This window comes from Engraulis encrasicolus, chromosome 14 (assembly GCF_034702125.1).
Source record: "Engraulis encrasicolus isolate BLACKSEA-1 chromosome 14, IST_EnEncr_1.0, whole genome shotgun sequence".
NCBI classification, from domain to species: domain Eukaryota; kingdom Metazoa; phylum Chordata; class Actinopteri; order Clupeiformes; family Engraulidae; genus Engraulis; species Engraulis encrasicolus.
Genome location: NC_085870.1, coordinates 15726389 through 15743905, shown reverse-complemented (window position 1 = coordinate 15743905; position 17517 = coordinate 15726389). Strand labels below are relative to the sequence as shown.

The following is a 17517-nucleotide window of genomic DNA, read 5'->3' as shown; positions in this document are numbered from 1 at the left end:
CAAAATAAAATTGCAGCTGTGACGCACATGAATTCACTGCGGCGGTTGTCTCTACGTCACTGAAGTCACATTACGCACCGACCAATCCCACCTTCGGGCCCTTGGTACCTTCTCTCAACCTTCACACCGCGGCTACCAACTCAGGAGGGGCACCTTCAGAAAGCATTGGGTGCACTGGTCGTTTAGTGGCTTAATATTTACCTACATCGGCATACCCCTCACATTCACAATGTCTCTACTCTCTGTAAGCAGACTGGCGCCGAGGATCCTGAATTCCAAGGTAAAATGTTCAGAAAGAGTCGTTGTGTTAGCTTGTTGGCTAGCAACATTGTTCTCGTGCAGTGGCTAAAGCAAGCTAGCTCGCTAGTCGTCTAACCGCTGTAGAACTATAACCGTGTCCTGTGTAGGAATAAAAAGCATGTCAGTGCAGTCTAAAGTTACAGCCTGGAAACTGTCCTTTCTTGGTAGTAACGGATGAGTGTTGTAAATTATTATATCAGTAGAGTGAAGAGGTGAAGTGACTCTTCGGACATCGGCATGGAACGTTACCGTATCTAACCAACTTGGTGGTTTATTTATTTGCAAGAACGCTAGCAAGGCAACAACTCGCCTAACCAACCAGTCAATTAGAAACTAAGTTGTTGGTCTGCTAAGCTCATAAGCGTGAATGTACCTAGTTGAAGTTTGCACGACATGGACGAGTGTCTGACTAACTTGATACATAGTCTGCTCCCAGGGGAAGGCCAACCCCAGGTTTTAATGTAGTTGGCTTTGCCGTTTAATCTGTGAAGTCCTTGGCTAACGTTACTTTGCCTCCACGGCAGCATTAATGTTACACCTGATAACCTTGTAATCCACCTGGAGTAGTAGTGACTGATTTGTCTGATAGAAGCAGTCTGAGTCTTTCTCCATCAGATGATGATCTTGTGTCAAATAGGCTACGTCCTTGTTCCCATTGCAGTTTTACTACGAGATATATATTTTATGTGTAAGCATTGAACTTCTGCACAGTGTTTCCATTTGGCTTCTTTAACTGGGGACAAGAGTCCATGGGAAGTTCTCAAATCTTCCCAGGAACACCCTGTTTGCACTGTACCACGGTGTCGAGTAGCGTCGTTCACCTTTAACCCATTTCATCTTTTGTGTCTTCGTAATGGCGGAAGTTTGTTGAAGTAGAAGAGCTCAGGCATATTGCTAGTGTCTTACCAAGTTGAGGAATTTCTTCTGCATATCTGAGGTGGTGTAGTAGTCTGTGCGTGGTACACGAATGAATGGATTATGTAACAGTTCGTAACGCTTCGTAGCCACCTGCCTGTGGTTGTCAGTGAGAGCATCAGCTGACATGTACGGTGTACTAACCTGTGGTTAATTTTCACATGGTGCAGCCAACAGTAACCTCACTTAAGAAACCGCCTTGTCGTACAAAGCCTCGCCTTGGATTAACCGGTCTTCGTCTTTGTGTCGTGGTCACTTTTTTATCTCAGTCACCCAAGATACCTGCAAGGTCAAGGAAGCCAATTGTTTGTTTATCGGTATTGCACGACGATACAGTGTGCAAACAGCTGTAATAATGCCATTTCTGAAAGTTACGTGTTATGTTGTATGATGTGCGATAGAGATGATCACAGCACAGCTTTTGCCATGTTGGTCATGTGGTTACATTATATTGTGACCATGGCATCAACCTCCTCCGGGCAACTCTCACTGTACATGAATCTTGATCATCAAGACCTGATGTCAGCCCATTCCTGCAGCTGCTTTTCTCTCAGTAAAGTTTATCAATTAACACAGTGACTTGTGTCAAGTGAACCCATAGTTTATGGCTGCTTCGCCTGTCAGTGCCTTTGGCCTAAATAGCCATGCTTATCTGTAAGAGAGCAGATAATTAAGCAACATGTGATTGCACGTGGATATCCCTCAATATCCCTGGCAGGGCTCTTCATTTTTGCAAAGATGTCTTTTTGTATCTCTAGGGATGCACCTATACCACTTTTTTGAAAACCGATACAAGTACGAGTACATTAATGTGTGTACTTGCCGATACCGAGTACCGATACCGATACCTTTTACCACCAAAATACAATGAAAATAAATGCATGGCCTTGTTTTTTTCCACCTGTGATATTTTTATTGCCCATTTCCATGTAGATTTAAATGTTAGTAAATGTATGAGGTGGCACTTTTTTCCATGCTGATTTCAAGTCCACAGAACATGACAAGATTTTGCATTGTTTTGAGTAATAGGAGTACTCATAGCTGGTATCGGCAAGTGCTTGACGAGTACGAGTATAATGAGCCGTATCTGGAGCTGATGCCGATACCAGTATCGGTATCAGTGCATCCCTATGTATCTCTTTAACATCTTGGCCTATATTATAGAGGCTGAGTGATGCCTCAACCAAAGTGAGCAATGAATTATGCTGCTGCACATCTAACTTTGGCTTCATCACTTTCTGTTCCTAGAGCGCCGCTTGTCTCTTTGTGGCCTCAAGGAACGCCACCTCATCAACGGTAAGAGTTTTGTGTCTTTGTGTAGTCCTACGTACCTGTAACTTATGGAGGAGGTGAATGTGCCATCATGTAACTTACAGAGCGAAAAGCTGAATCCTCGGCTCGCACAACTTCTTGTGCTTTCTTAAATGCAATGTGGTTTAAGATTAGCCTACACGTCACAAACTTGAAGTTATATCAAGATATAAATTGATCTTGAACACTAGTGTTAGGTCTGTTGATCGTTTCTTGCTAATTGTTAATTTCAAGCTTGGAACTAGGCATTATGCCCAAGACTAAGACAGTGGTTAAAAAAAGAAATGGACATGTTGTAACTGCTGTCCTGAAAGCTATTGCTTGTTCATATCTGACTTGTGATTACTTTTTACGTTATATGCATGTTGTAAACATCACAATACATTTTTTGTTGTTGTCCAGAACCTGAGGGATGTGTTGGCAGACCTGGTCCCCAAAGAACAGAGTCGCATCAAGAACTTCAAACAGCAGCATGGCAAGACCAACGTCGGCCAGATCACAGTGGACATGGTAAGGCCCAGTAGCAAATTGAGGCTTTGTGTTTTGTGTGTTGCCTGCCCTGGGGCAAAACCTTTCCTTGTTTTAACCTTGTTAACCCAAGATTGTGTTTGGAATAATAATTTCATCTCTCTCTCTCTCTCTCTCTCTCTCTCTCTCTCTCTCTCTCTCTCTCTCTCTCTCTCTCTCTCTCTCTCTCTCTCTCTCTCTCTCTCTCTCTCAGATGTATGGTGGGATGAGGGGGATGAAGGGCCTGGTGTATGAGACCTCAGTGCTGGACCCTGATGAGGTGAGTCGCTGGTTTGAGTGCTGTCCACAATATTAGAAGTCACTTGTTTTGCACATGCTCTTAGTCTTATGTTACTTCTGTTGTACCTTTATCATCACATCAAATGTGTGTTGCTCAAAAATGCTACATTTTCTTACAAGTGCAAAGCTTATTTACATTTACTTGATGTAAATAAGAAGTCAAACTGGAGTTTGACATTCTCACAATTCAGTTTAGAGATTCAGCTGATGTGTTGTTTATGAAGACATTTGTGGTTTGTCAGTCAGCCCCTGAGGCAATGTGACCTTAGCATTGACCCTGAAATGTCTGCCTTGCCCCTTTAAGAGTGTATCCACTCCATGCCATGCATAGTAATGATGTTTACTAGAGTAGAGAATGGAAGGTGTTTGTGGAAGGCCCCTTCATGTCATTGGCCTTTGTCTTTTCTGAAAAGGCCAAACCACGCTATGATGCAAGAAGAGTTATATGTGATTAATGTCATTATATTTAGTTTGAAATAATTTAACCCTTGTACAGAACAAATATGAGACTGAGAGACAATCAAAGCAAATGTAATGACAAAAGCCACTTGTTATTATCACTGCTTTAATATTGCAGATGGGGTAGGGAAAGGATTGTAAAATGCCATATCATATCTTGAACATAAACAGATTTTGAGGGTGCTGCCAGTACACCCAGTCAAAATGGAAAAAATGTTTTGCTGATTGCTGTTGTTCTGGCTGGTGTCTGTCTGTCAGGGTATCCGTTTCCGTGGCTACAGCATTCCGGAATGCCAGCAGCTGCTGCCCAAGGCTGCTGGCGGGGACGAGCCTCTTCCTGAGGGACTCTTCTGGCTGCTGGTGACTGGACAGGTGCCCTCTGACGAGCAGGTGAGTCACACTGCACAAATGGCCCACAGCATAGCATACACAGATATGAGAGAGCTGCCACCGGTGTGCTTGCTTGTAATTGAGAAGGAGTGCATGTGTGTACTAGAGGTACCCTGTGTATGCCCTGTGCACGTGCACTTGAAATTAATCCTATGTCAATGTGGACATTAAAGTGTCCTAGGCAAATGATACATCCTACCCCCTTTGACAGAAGTGTGCATTTCATATTTTGGTCTTAATACTGAACAGTTGTGGAGAAACTAGTGAACGGCTTCTTGCACATTGATACTTCTTGCACATTCTTGCACCTTAATACTGTGTGTGTGTGTTTGTGTGTGTGTGTGTGTGGTAGGTGGCGTGGCTGTCTAAGGAGTGGGCTAAGCGTGCAGCTCTGCCATCCCACGTTGTGACCATGCTGGACAACTTCCCCACCAACCTGCACCCCATGTCCCAGTTCAGCGCCGCCATCACCGCACTCAACAGCGAGAGCAGCTTCGCACGCGCCTACTCCGAGGGAGTCAACAAGGCCAAGTACTGGGAGGTACAAACACACACACTCACACTCTTTACTAGAGGTGCACCGAAAATTCGGCCACCGAAAAAATTCGGCCGAAAACGCAAAAAAAGACACTTTCGGCTTTCGGCCGAAAGCCAATTGAGTGGCCGGATCGGAGGCCGAAAAATGGTGACGCAAAATGTCTCAAGCAGTGCAGTTACTAAGTGACGCGTAAAACAGAAACATAATAAATATTAAAATGAAAAATGTTGCCTCCTTGTAGCTTTTTACGGGCTGTGAGTTGTTTTGTTTATCTCGCCATGAACGTCATTGCTTGCAATGACAGAACCGCGGGAATATTGTGTTAATCGAACGTTCTGTAAGCTAGTGAATGAAGCTCATTTATTAAAAATGTCGGCCGTCTGGAAGTACTTTAAAGTAAAGGAGGGGGAGAATAAGTATGCAGTGTGTGAAGAGTGCAAAAGTCAAGTGTCGAGAGGGGGGCTCACTGCCAAGACTTTCAGCACGTCGGGGCTCATCTACCATCTGAAGGCAAACCATCCGTCTAAATACGAGTTTCAGAGGGAGACCAAAACCAAAGCTAACTCGGCTACATCTACAGCAGCTAGCACAACCCCTTCAGTGAGTGATATGTTCGAGAGGAGCAGGAAATTCAATAAGGACAGTACAAAGGCAAAGGGAATTACCGACAAGATAATGGAGTACATGGCTTTGGATGATCAGCCTTTCAGTGTTGTGGAGGATGTGGGGTTTCGAAGACTACTTCAACATATCGAGCCCCGCTACACCTTACCCAGTCGACGGTACTTCTGTGATGTTTGCCTCCCAGAGCTGTACAACAGCATCGCCAGTCGTGTGCACGAGCTCTTGGCCAAAGACCGCAATCCACCGTACGTGAGTTTCACCACTGATATATGGAGCTCCGATGTCAGCCCAGCAAGCATGTTGAGCCTAACAGCGCAGTGGGTGGATGAAAACTTCCTGCTTCAGCGCGTAGTCCTCCAGTGTCAGGAGTTCAAAGGCTCCCATACCGCAGCTGCGATATCAGGTGCGTTTGACAGCATGTTTGAGCGCTGGGGCATAGACCGCACTAAAGTGCATGCAGTTGTGAGCGACAACGCTCGTAACATGGTGAAAGCCATGGATGACAGCGACCTGCGAGGCATCCGATGTGTGGCCCATACGTTGCAAATCGCTGTTAATGAAGGCGTGCTGAGCCAACGCAGTATTGTTGACATAGTGGCAACAGGGAGGAAGATTGTAGACCATTTCAAGCACTCCCCCCTGGCATATTCTCGCCTCCAGACCATCCAGGGGCAATTTGGCATGTACCACAAACGCTTCCAGCAAGACGTCAGTACTAGGTGGAACAGTACTTTCTACATGCTGCAAAGTCTGTTGGCTCAAAAGCGTACCCTGGCAACTTACATCGCCGATTATGACCTGCCGGCGACATTCACCCCTTACCAGTGGGTATTGATTGAGAATGTTCTCTCTCTCCTTGCGCCGTTTGAACAGCTGACGAGAGAAATTAGCTCAGCCAAAGCATCCGCTGCTGATGACATCCCGTTACTTGCAGCACTGACGCGTCTGCTGAAGAAAGACGTGGAAACAGACCACGGGGTCAAGACAATGAAGACCGCACTGTTAGAAGCACTGAACAGACGTTTTGACCAGACAGACACGAACCCCATGTTCTGCATAGCAAGTGTGCTTGACCCCCGATACAAGGACCATTTCTTCGATGGTGACCAGAAGCGGAGGATGAGGGAAATGGTTCGTGAAGAATTGGAATCCCTGCCAGACGGTGAAGCGAGGATCAGAGAAGGGCCCACACCGAGACCGATCCGCACCGAGGCCGAGTTTGCCCCCTCACTCTCAGCCATGTTCGACGAGATCGTCCAAGAGAACGACCCAGATCCCAGGCAGACGAGTGCTACAGCTCAGCAGCTGGACTGTTACCTGTCAGAAGTCCTCATCCCCAGGAGTGATGACCCACTAACATATTGGAGGACCAATCGAGGGCGCTTTCCCGAGTTGGCACGGATGGCACGCAGGTAATTGATTAATATACTGTAACAATACAAACGTTTACAATTAAGAAAAAATGTACTCTGAATTGTTAATTATCTGTTGCCTAGTAGTCTGTAGCCTTTTGCTTGACAACTGAACCTACAACATTGTTTCCATCCTAGGTACTTGGCTGCTCCATGCACAAGCACGGATAGCGAGAGGCTCTTTAGTGCTGCGTCGAATGTCCTTGACGAGAGGAGGAACCGACTGACATGCGACAAAGCAGAGAAGTTGCTGTTCGTCAAAAAGAACCTGCCACTGTTCCTGAAGGACCAGGCTAACTAAACTCTTCACCAAAGAGGACCCTGTGTGTGTGTGTGTGTGTGTGTGTGTGTGTGTGTGTCTGTTTAAGGCATTTTTTTGTGTTGGGAAATGTGTTTAAAATGTGTTGTGTTGAAAAATCATTTTACAGACAGAGACATAAACTTAATACAGAAAAAAATAATAATATTGTATATGAAGCCATTTAAGAAGAAAAAAAAGACGGGGATAGAGAGATGAAAAGGGTAGACAAAATGTGTTGTTTTGTAAGTATTGTTGTTTAAAAATCATTTTACAGACAGAGACTTTATACAGTTAATGGAAAAAAACAGTTATTGTACATGAAGCCATTTAAAAAAAGAAAAAAAAGATGGGGAGATGAAACGGGTAGAAAGGGTGATGTTAAAAATGAAAAGTATGAAATGAATGGGGGAAAAAAAAACAGAATGCATTGAAGGGTATAAATGAAACTCGTATCAGTTATCCAACATTTGAAGCTTTCAAATAAACATTTTTTCTTTGAAAACCTTGTCTAAACATTTATTGTAGTCTAATCAGTAGACTTAAGCGATATTTAAAAATAGTGTTTTGATGAGAAATCAAGAAAGAATGTTACAATGCTGCAAGTGCTGGTAGGTTCTGACATTTTATTAACTTGTCTCTGAGAAATTGACACATTATGTAGGCCTACTGCTGTCTCAGTATGGGAGAAGGACACCTGCTGGTCGCTTTTTGTAATGACAGCGTGTCATCAGAAATGCACCTACAATGTTTCTGATCGGTTGTTTATTGTTTTAAATGCCTAGTGTTTCCGTGACTTTAAACGGAACTGTTATTTTCGGTTTCGGCATTCGGCCAAAGCGATTAATTATTTTTCGGTTTCGGTTTCGGCCACAAATTTTCATTTCGGTGCACCTCTACTCTTTACTCTTGAGTTGCACTCATACACACAATCATGTCTTATCACGTCAGCAAAACGCGAGGCCACAGGTTGAGGACGGGAGTCTGCATATTGGAATCCACCCATAATGTCTGTATCACTCGCTCACGACACACACATTCGCACATATAGTGGGTTTTCTATACATGCACTTTGAGGAATTCGAATCATTGGCTTAGTTCGACTGAAGTCTACGTTTTATACACCTTGTATACACCTTAGTCTTGCTGAAATCGAACTGAACTGGAGTTTGAGAAATCGGACTACGCTTGCCAGATAATGCGATTCTTAGTTGAGCTATGTTGGCATGTATACACCTTAGTCGGATTATTGACCAATCACTCCCCTTTCTGCACTCACTCTATCTTCACCTGTTTTGTTTGCAGAAACATCCTTAATGCCTTAATGCTTCAGGGTGTGCCAATCAAATAAAGAAGAGGGATGTATAGAGAGCAGACATTCACGACATTTATAATCACCCAGGCTATTTAAATTAAGCAAAAACAGATGTTGGAAATCGCTCGAATGGCCGCCATGTTTCTCAAAAAAATGTGTAACTCCTTCCCAAGCAACCCATATGCCCATTTGATTGGTTGTTGAACCAACTTATTTGCAGGATATTCTTTAGTTACTAGGTAGCCCGGCTTCCGTTCCTGCTCCTCACAACTTGAGCAGCCTGATTTTCAACCTTGCAAAATGACCACCACTGACTAGACTGTCCCTGGGAGCACATTCAATTTCCAGCCACGACGCGAGGGGCGTCTAATATTGGCCTAATGGTAGGACACTGGTCCACTACGCGGCCGACCCGGGTTCGATTCCCGGCCCGGGGCCTTTGCTGGTCCTTCCCCTTCCCCCTCTCTCCGCACTCGCTTCTTGTCACCATCTTCACTGTACTATCATAAATAAAGTGGTCAAAAAGACCAAAAAATATCTGTTAAAAAAGCCTACTAGTAAGAAGTCAGCAGGTATGGTGCACATCATCCAATAATTCTGTTTCTTACAGCCCATATATGATTAGATTTCTCAAACTCCATTTCAGAGCTTAGTCTGGTGAATGGCAATAGCTTGACTATGCTGTGCGTGCATACGTAGTCACTCTGTCTTCTGTCGTAGTCACTGTGGCACTCATACACACGTGCGCGCGCAGGCACACGCACACACTCATGCTCTATAGGTTCGGACAGTATATAATTTTTATACTCCAACCTTTTGCTGACACAATACCCAGCACATCTATGTAGGTTATACTTTAGACTCAAAACTGTAAACTGCATACCTAGTGTCTGACCTTGGCTATCAGTCCGGGCCATCAGTAAAACGCTCAAAGGTTTGGACTATAATTGTTTTTTATTGGGTTAATCCACACTCACTTACAAGGTAATTCACTGTCATTATTGCTCAGCTGTTGCGCAACAACAAAAAAGGAAAAACTGGGACATCTTGTCATAAGGGAGGGGGGGATCATACTTCTTGCTGCAAAACCTTTTGATGTCAGCGGGCAAGACTGTAAGTGTTTTGTGTGTACGTGCATGTTTGCTGTATGTGCAGTTTGCCTCTGCGGTGTTGACTGCCAAGCTGGTTTGTCCAATGTACTTGCTGTTTTCAACATACATTTAAGGAAGGTAAAGATGCACTGTGTAATATTTTAAAGGTGCACTGCAGGAAATGGTCAAAAAAGGTACTGCAACTATGCTGCTCATTGAAACTGGGCTGCCTATTGCCAAATTTGATCTTTACACGAAAGTTTACTAAGTAATAAACACATATTTTCTAGTATGGTCCAAGTACAGTCATTTTTGCAGCTAAAAATGGCTATTTTTGGAAATTCAAAATGGCGGACCATGGAGAAGATCCCCCTTTTCATGTATGAAAAGTGCAATTTTTCCAGTCATAAAGAATACTTAGAACTTGATGGTGGTGGTAAGTATTCATGAAAAAGGTAATATTATTGAATGGGCAGCATGAATTCTGGAAATAAACAACTAAAAAAATCTCACACAGTGTCCCTTTAAGCAACTTTCCAGAATTCATGCTGCCCATTCACAAATGTTATGACTGGGAAAATTGCACTTCTCATACATGAAAAGGGGGATCTTCTCCATGTCTGCCATTTTAAATTTCCAGAAATAGACATTTTTAGCTGCATAGTATGCTTTGTTCATACTAGTATTAGCTTATTACTTTGTAAATATCCATTAAAAGATCAACTTACGCAATAGGCAGCACAGTTCCAATGAGCAGCATAGTTGCAATACCTACTCTGATGTGTGTCCTGACCTGTGTATCTAGTTTGTGTACGTGGACTCGATTAACTTGATTGCCAAGTTGCTCTGTCTAATGTGTCAATGTTGATGTGTGTCTTGTATGTCTATAGTTTGTGTATGAGGACTCCATGGACCTGATTGCCAAGCTGCCGTGTGTGGCCGCTAAGATCTACCGCAACTTGTACCGCGAGGGCAGCAGCATCGGGGCCATAGACTCCAGCCTGGACTGGTCTCACAACTTCACCAACATGCTGGGATACACCGACGCACAGTTCACCGAGCTCATGCGGCTGTACCTCACCATCCACAGGTGAGCGCGCGCGCACACACACACACACACACACACACACACACAAACACATATGGTCAGGCATAATGTTAATTTGCTTTGCTTGCAGACTTCAGACAGGTCAGAATAGGTTACAGTATTTTGCTAGACATTACTAAATGCTAGCCTAGCTTTTGCGGCTGCAGTGTTGACCCATTTCTCCATGGGACATGCAAAGGGCATGTTTGATCTCGACGGAGTTTGAAATGTCCTTGATTAGGGTGTCAAACTCCTTTCGGCTCATATCGGAATCATATTGCTAGTTCGTACTTTTTGAGGTGGATGTCGGTGGAGCAGTGGCTGTAAATGGCGAGCAAAAAAGGCAAACTTGCTCTCAAGTATTACAAATCTGAGATCTCAAACACCTGCTGCAGCTTTGTAATGAATTTCAGACTTGCTTCTTTTTTTGGATTTACTACTATATTTTTCTCTACAAATCTGGGGCCGTACTGAACCGTCGGGTGGGCTGGATCCGGCCCCCGGCCCTTATGTTGGACCCCTCTGTTCTAGATAGTTAGCATGACTGGCCTGGCTAAATGAGTTCACGGAATGTTGTGCAGCGTCATAGTTAGGATTTCTTTGGCCCAGGCTAACTAAATGCAGTTGGGTGGTCTGTATCCATTATATTGCATGACATCACATTTAGCTGACGCTTTTATCCAAAGCGACTTAGTTGTTAACAGGGTATTGGTTACAGTTCCTGGAGCAGTATAATGTTAGGTGCCCCTTGCTCAAGGGCACTTCAGCCATGGAGTGCAGCAGGGAGTGGGAAGTGAACCTGCAACCCTCTGGTGTAAAACCCATGTCCCACTGTACAACGGCTGCCCCAATCCTCCATCCACCACACTAGACCAGATTCACAGATTTCAATTAAATCAAGAGTACAGTCTTCCACTAAGAATCAACCTGAGCCGTGATGTATAACTGCATACTGCCAGAGTTTTAGGACCAGTTGATGCAAGATGTTTCCATGCTGACATTTTTGTTTGGGTAGGACAGTAGAGGGAAGACAGGAAATGGTAGGTTGGGAAATGACCCAGGTTGCATTTAGAGCTGGGTCCTCATGGGCAAGGGGCCCATATGGCAAGGCATAATTAGCACATTGCGCTACTGTGCCCCCCCTCCTGGATGTTCACGTTTTGAATTCTCATCAGAACAGTGTTTAACTGTTTGGGTTGTGGTGCATGGAAGGGAAAAAATACACCTTGTCAAGTGGGACTCTAGCACTAGCTGAGCAGTATGCTGAATGTTTAGCATGACCATATTACCTCTAATTTTCTTTGTTATATGTTTATGTAGGCAGTGTAGCATTTGTAACACGTAAAAGACGGTCATTTTTCCTAAACAGAATTCAACACACTATTGTACTGATGCACTGGGTGTACTGTATTCACATTCTCGGGTTACTCTGGCCGCATTTTCTATGTACACTCTGGCAGCTGGTGAATGGTGTCCATTGTGTGTGTGTGTGTGTGTGTGTGTGTTTGTAGTGACCACGAAGGAGGTAACGTGAGTGCCCACACTAGCCACCTGGTGGGCAGTGCCCTGTCCGACCCTTACCTGTCCTTCAGCGCGGCTATGAACGGCCTGGCAGGACCTCTGCACGGCCTCGCCAACCAGGTACTTCCGGATGTGCTCTTGTAACTCCATGTCTTGTAGTCTATCCTGCTTCAAATAGATTGAGCAGAATTCCCTGATGTAAGAGTAATTTATTTGTCATATACAACCTTATCCTTGTAGACTGGCTTGCAGTGAAATGACAGTAGCTCCATATGTGCAGAAAAACAGTGTTGCCATTACAAAGTTGGTAGGCTATGGAAGCCATCATTTCTACGAAATGTGTTCTTTCTATTAATGATGTGACATTGGATCACATGATGGTGAAGCTCCTATGATGTTGTCTGATTTCTCTACATCTTATTCATGCACATCATTTTCTGTATGCGTTTCTCATCCTCTGTGATTTGAAACAGTGTGAAGTATGATGTGTGTGTGTAGTTGCTCTGTTGTTTTGCACGAATTCTCTTCTCATGTGTGTATGTGCTGCCCCCTGGTGGCTGTGCTGTAGGAGGTGCTGGTGTGGCTGACGGCGTTGCAGAAGGAGCTGGGAGGAGAAGTGTCAGACGAACACATGAGAGATTTCATCTGGAACACACTCAAGTCTGGACGGGTGAGTACACACACACACACACACACACACACTGGGGTCTGAAAAAGTGAATTTAGTTTCACAGATTCAAATCTGCAAGGATGATTGCCCAAACATGCACACACCACACACACACACACATTGGAAAGATGTGTTCAACTTCCAACACACTTGCACCAGCAAATGTAAGGTCAATGTCTTCTGATCAAGACAATTACCGGTATGTTTAACATTAATCATTGGACACAAGTCAAAAAGCCACGTCCCTGTGTTAAATGGGCAGTCCCTGGTTTCCCCTGTGGGTTATACAGTTTCTAAACTCGCGACTACAGATTACTCAATGCCGGTTACTTTGCAGCTGTCCACTCTCTTACACAACACATGTTGGGAAATGTGCGTCTGGGATTAAATGGTTAGATGTTTGGTTTGGCAAATTACTCATTTTCAGCAGGTGATTCAGCAGATTGAGCAGGTGGTTACTGTATTCACACATATATTTTTGATTAAAACTGGCTATTTTATTCATTTGAAAGATATTAAAATGACTCCCTCTCTGCTCCCCCTCACCCTAGGTGGTGCCAGGCTACGGGCACGCCGTGCTGAGGAAGACGGACCCTCGCTACACGTGCCAGCGGGAGTTTGCCCTGAAGCACCTGCCTAACGACCCCATGTTCAAGCTGGTGGCTCAGCTTTACAAGATCGTGCCCAATGTGCTGCTGGAACAGGGCAAGGCCAAGAACCCCTGGCCCAACGTGGACGCACACAGCGGAGTGCTGCTGCAGGTGAGGAACACTAACGAGCCTTAATTAGTTCATTAATTTGTTATCTTAACGAGAACCCCTGGCCCAACGTGGACACACACAGCAGAGTACTGCTGCAGGTGAGGAACACTATCGAGCCTTAATTAGACAATTAGTTATGTTAAGGAGAACCCCTTGCACCACTGCAATGGATTGTTCCTGCAGGTGACAAACATTAACGAGCCTTAATTAGTTAATTAGTCATCTTAATTAGAATTTCTGGCCCAAAGTCTGAGTGCAGCCGTATTTGTCCCATTTTTGGAAATAAGCCCATTTTCCATCTCTCCTTGAGTTAAATAAATGATTTTTTACCCTGGCTGGATTAACAGGAGAGAGGGAAAAATCATTATTTTATCAAGGAAAGATGGAAAATGGGCTTAATTCCAAAAATGGGACTGTAGGGCTATGTAACATATGTCACTTTACAAGAACCCCTGGCCTAATTTGAGAAACACTAGCCTTAAAGTAGTATTAGCTGCAGTACTACGGCATGACTGCTGAGATGTTTTTCTATTTGTTCCTCCAGTGCAGTACTACAGTTTGTGTGATGACTCCCCGTGTACGACAGCATGACGGTGATGATAATTGTGTTTTTCGTGTAGTACTACTACCAGAGATTCTTTAAGTATAGAGATATGCCAACATAATAGGTTTCTATGGGCACCTAACATGACCAGGTTCCGGTCTGCCTAAAGGGGTGTGTCATAATGCTCCTAGCATTGAATAGAACAGTCCTCAGGTCTGCCTAGGTCTGCCTAAAGGGGGATTTCCCCCCCAATAATAGAACCCGGAAACAATGGGCCAATGGAACCTCTCTCTCTCTACTCTCTCTGCTACTACAGTGTGATGATGGCCATGTCTTCTGTTTCTCCCCTTGTGCAGTACTACGGCATGACTGAGATGAACTACTACACAGTGTTGTTCGGCGTGTCGCGCGCGCTGGGCGTCCTCGCACAGCTGATCTGGAGCAGAGCGCTCGGCTTCCCCCTCGAGCGCCCCAAGTCCATGAGCACAGACGGACTCATGAAACTCGTCGGAGCCAAGTCTGGTTAGACGAGGAAGAGGAGGAGGAGGAGGAGGAAGAAGGGCAAGGGAGACACTTTGGGGATTTGGGGGGGAGGGAAAGAAGAGAAATGGCGCTTGTCTTCAAAACGACAAAAAAAAACCTACCACACACTTTTAAGAACTTTCAAAGAAGGGCCTTTACTGCAGTTCAACCAGATAGTTAACTTATTGTTAAGGGGCAGTAGCTGATGATTAAAAAGCTCAGTTGGAGAGCCGAGGAATAGATTTGTGTTTTTGTTGTGTTTGGAGGGTCACGGGGAGGGAAGGGAAAGGGGGCGGGGTGATGAGTCCTATTAGGGAAAACAGAGTCTAACTTGCTATAACAAATGTTCAAATGTACAGTTGGTGTATGTCGCAGTGTACGTATGATTTGGCACAGCATATTTATGGAGGAGCAGTGTTGTTTGGATGGCCAGAGAGTTGATTGAAGATCATTTAAGGTGTATGTTGTGAAACTGATGGGGGAGATCCTTTTGGCCTTTCCATCCCAGTTCCACATAATAATCTAAAACATTATTTTCCCTGTTTTTCCATTTGTTGCTTCAGTTTTGTCCCATCCGTTACTGTCATTTTTAGAGTCACCACCGGTTGAACTTGTCTCTTTAGAGAAAATAGAAGCCCCCCCCTTTTTTTGCAGCCTCTTTTTCCATTTTTCATTGTTCAACCTCTTCCGATATATCTCCAGGGGGTGGGATTGTATTTTGTAATAACTCCTGCTGGTTCAGTCTGGCTCAGCCCTGACACATCTCAAAAAGAATAGAACCCTTTTTTATTTGTTGTAAAAGAAAAAAGACAAAATTCTAGAACAATCGCTGCTTGCCCTCTTGAGTTCTGATCAGAAGATTCTATTGCTGCAGGTGTTCATCATTCTCCATGCTGGCTTTCTGTTATCAAGAGAGCACATAATCAATGGATTGCTACAGTACTACTGTGCTAGAGTAATGATGCGCTGGGCGGTCTCATAATGTCTTCTGTAAGATGAATGTGTAGCAGAATGAATAAGAACGCCTTGTGTTGAAACTGGGAACGCCACTTTTAATTTCTACCACACGTGTTGGAAAAATAATACACTCCAAAAAAAAGTAAAGAAAGGAAAAAGGTATTTTTGTTTATTGTAATGTAACCACTTGTGTTAACTCAAGCAGACCCAAAACTAAGTCAAAAACCCAGCTTCTGAACAAGTGTGTGTGTGTGCATTTGTGTGCTTTACAACGCTTTTCCAACAGGTGCTATATCCAACCAGGTATAAAAAAATTAAAAAAACGGCACTTATCCACTCAAGATATGATGGGACAAGTTGATCGGACTGCCTGGAAGTCTTGGTTGTAGGTCTAGCAATTGTCACACATTTCCCATTTCAGTGCAAGCAGAGCAAGGCCTTAAAATGACTATTAAATGTGTCGACTAAAAGCAGCTGTTAAAAATCGAAATACAAATGTGAAATTTATTTGCCGCAAGGGCATATACGATATACCCACTTGATGTCTGTGCTGTGTAGTGATGAAAACTCAAGTACCAATGTGGCTGATGGGGAACAGGAGCAAGAATTGAAGACTTAAAGTCCGCCATTTTAGAAATATGCCCATTCTACACCCCTCCCTCCTCGATATAATTGAGCTTTACCTTCTCTGATTCTGGTGATGTTACTTCTTGCCATGTATTACTGGATGGTACCAACAACTGCATGGTATCAACTGGTCCCATTCGGTTCAGTGATGCATGCCATAGCATCACCAGACCAGAATAGAAGAAAGATAAAGCTCAGGTATTGAACCTGAGGTGAGGGGTGTAAAATGAACATTTCCTTTCAAAAGTGGTGAGCTCTTCCTTTAACACGACCTTGTGTGAGATTGTGAGAGAGTTGGGTACCTACATCATACTTGTTGCTTTGGGTCAGGACTGTTGTACAATGTGTGGGGAAGGGAGGGAGGGGTGTTCATGAAGTCTTGGCAGATGAGACTCCATACTGCATTTGTATATCTCACCTTGCACCGCTGTCAATAAAGCCTGACTCCACCTGAGTTATTAACTACCATACACCGCTTGCCACCACCATATTCTCTCCATTTTCAAACCATTGCGTTTGCATTCATGCCCTAGCTTGGCAAACGACCAGACTATGATGAGACATGACATTTTATAGTCTGGCCCCGCACCATAGCCAAAAGTCACTGCGCTAAGCCCATCCCAATGCCTCATTACCGATTCATATCCAGACAGGGTGTTGTAATTTAAGGACAGAGCCAGGCCAAATTCATGGGCCAGCTACGATTATCACCTATGGTGTGAGGCTGGACCAACCAGCCTGGCAAAAACAATTCTGCCGGCAGGATTCAGTCTAGTTTTTTAGGCACACTGTACCAGCCTTGGTTATGGTCCTGGGCTGATGCTTGTTGACTTTAACTATTCAAACAAACCAATCCTGGATATGCAAACATGCCACTAGCAAGTAAAAGAAAAATCTGCAGGAGTTGTAAAACCCAGCCTCAAGTTTCTGTGCTGTTACAAAAATACTAGTTCTTACTAGTCTGCTCAGGGGGGACCACTGTGTTTGGGGTGTTATAACTGTCAGAAGCCAACAAAATCAAGGGGGTAGTCCCTGAAAGATTTAGGAACTTATTCTGGTATGTTAACTACTCAGAACAAACGGTAAACCTAATATCAGAGCTCTGTGACTTTTCTGATTACAAATTAAAGCCACAAGGCTCCACTACAAGTAGATTTACTGATCACTCCTGGCTAACTTATTTGGGTAGTAACTGAAACACATTAAAACACACCTGTTCATGATCAATTCATCAAAGGTGCACTGTGTAATATTTTTGGTATTGTATTTCCAGAATTCAGAATTTTCATGAAAATGTACCACCACCATCAAATTCATTATATTCATTATGACTGGGAAATTTTGGCTTTTCATACATGAAAAGGGGAT

The 17517-nt window shown here is 44.0% G+C and overlaps 1 protein-coding gene across 2 annotated transcripts; it reads left to right on the top strand.

The window, feature by feature from the left end:
- The first annotated feature begins 122 nt into the window (after positions 1-122).
- LOC134462165 (citrate synthase, mitochondrial) lies at positions 123-14805 on the top strand. Of its 2 annotated transcripts, none has more exons than XM_063215064.1 (11): positions 123-280; positions 2464-2511; positions 2929-3036; positions 3248-3313; positions 4051-4182; positions 4535-4723; positions 10351-10550; positions 12059-12188; positions 12637-12738; positions 13290-13499; positions 14400-14805. In XM_063215064.1, exons 1-11 carry the CDS (start codon positions 230-232, stop codon positions 14568-14570), a joined length of 1407 nt encoding a protein of 468 aa, XP_063071134.1. In that variant the 5' UTR covers positions 123-229; the 3' UTR covers positions 14571-14805. The 2 variants fall into 2 exon arrangements, with proteins under 2 accessions (XP_063071134.1, XP_063071135.1); XM_063215065.1 differs by lacking the exon at positions 14400-14805 and adding an exon at positions 13999-14157.
- The last annotated feature ends 2712 nt before the right edge of the window (positions 14806-17517 follow it).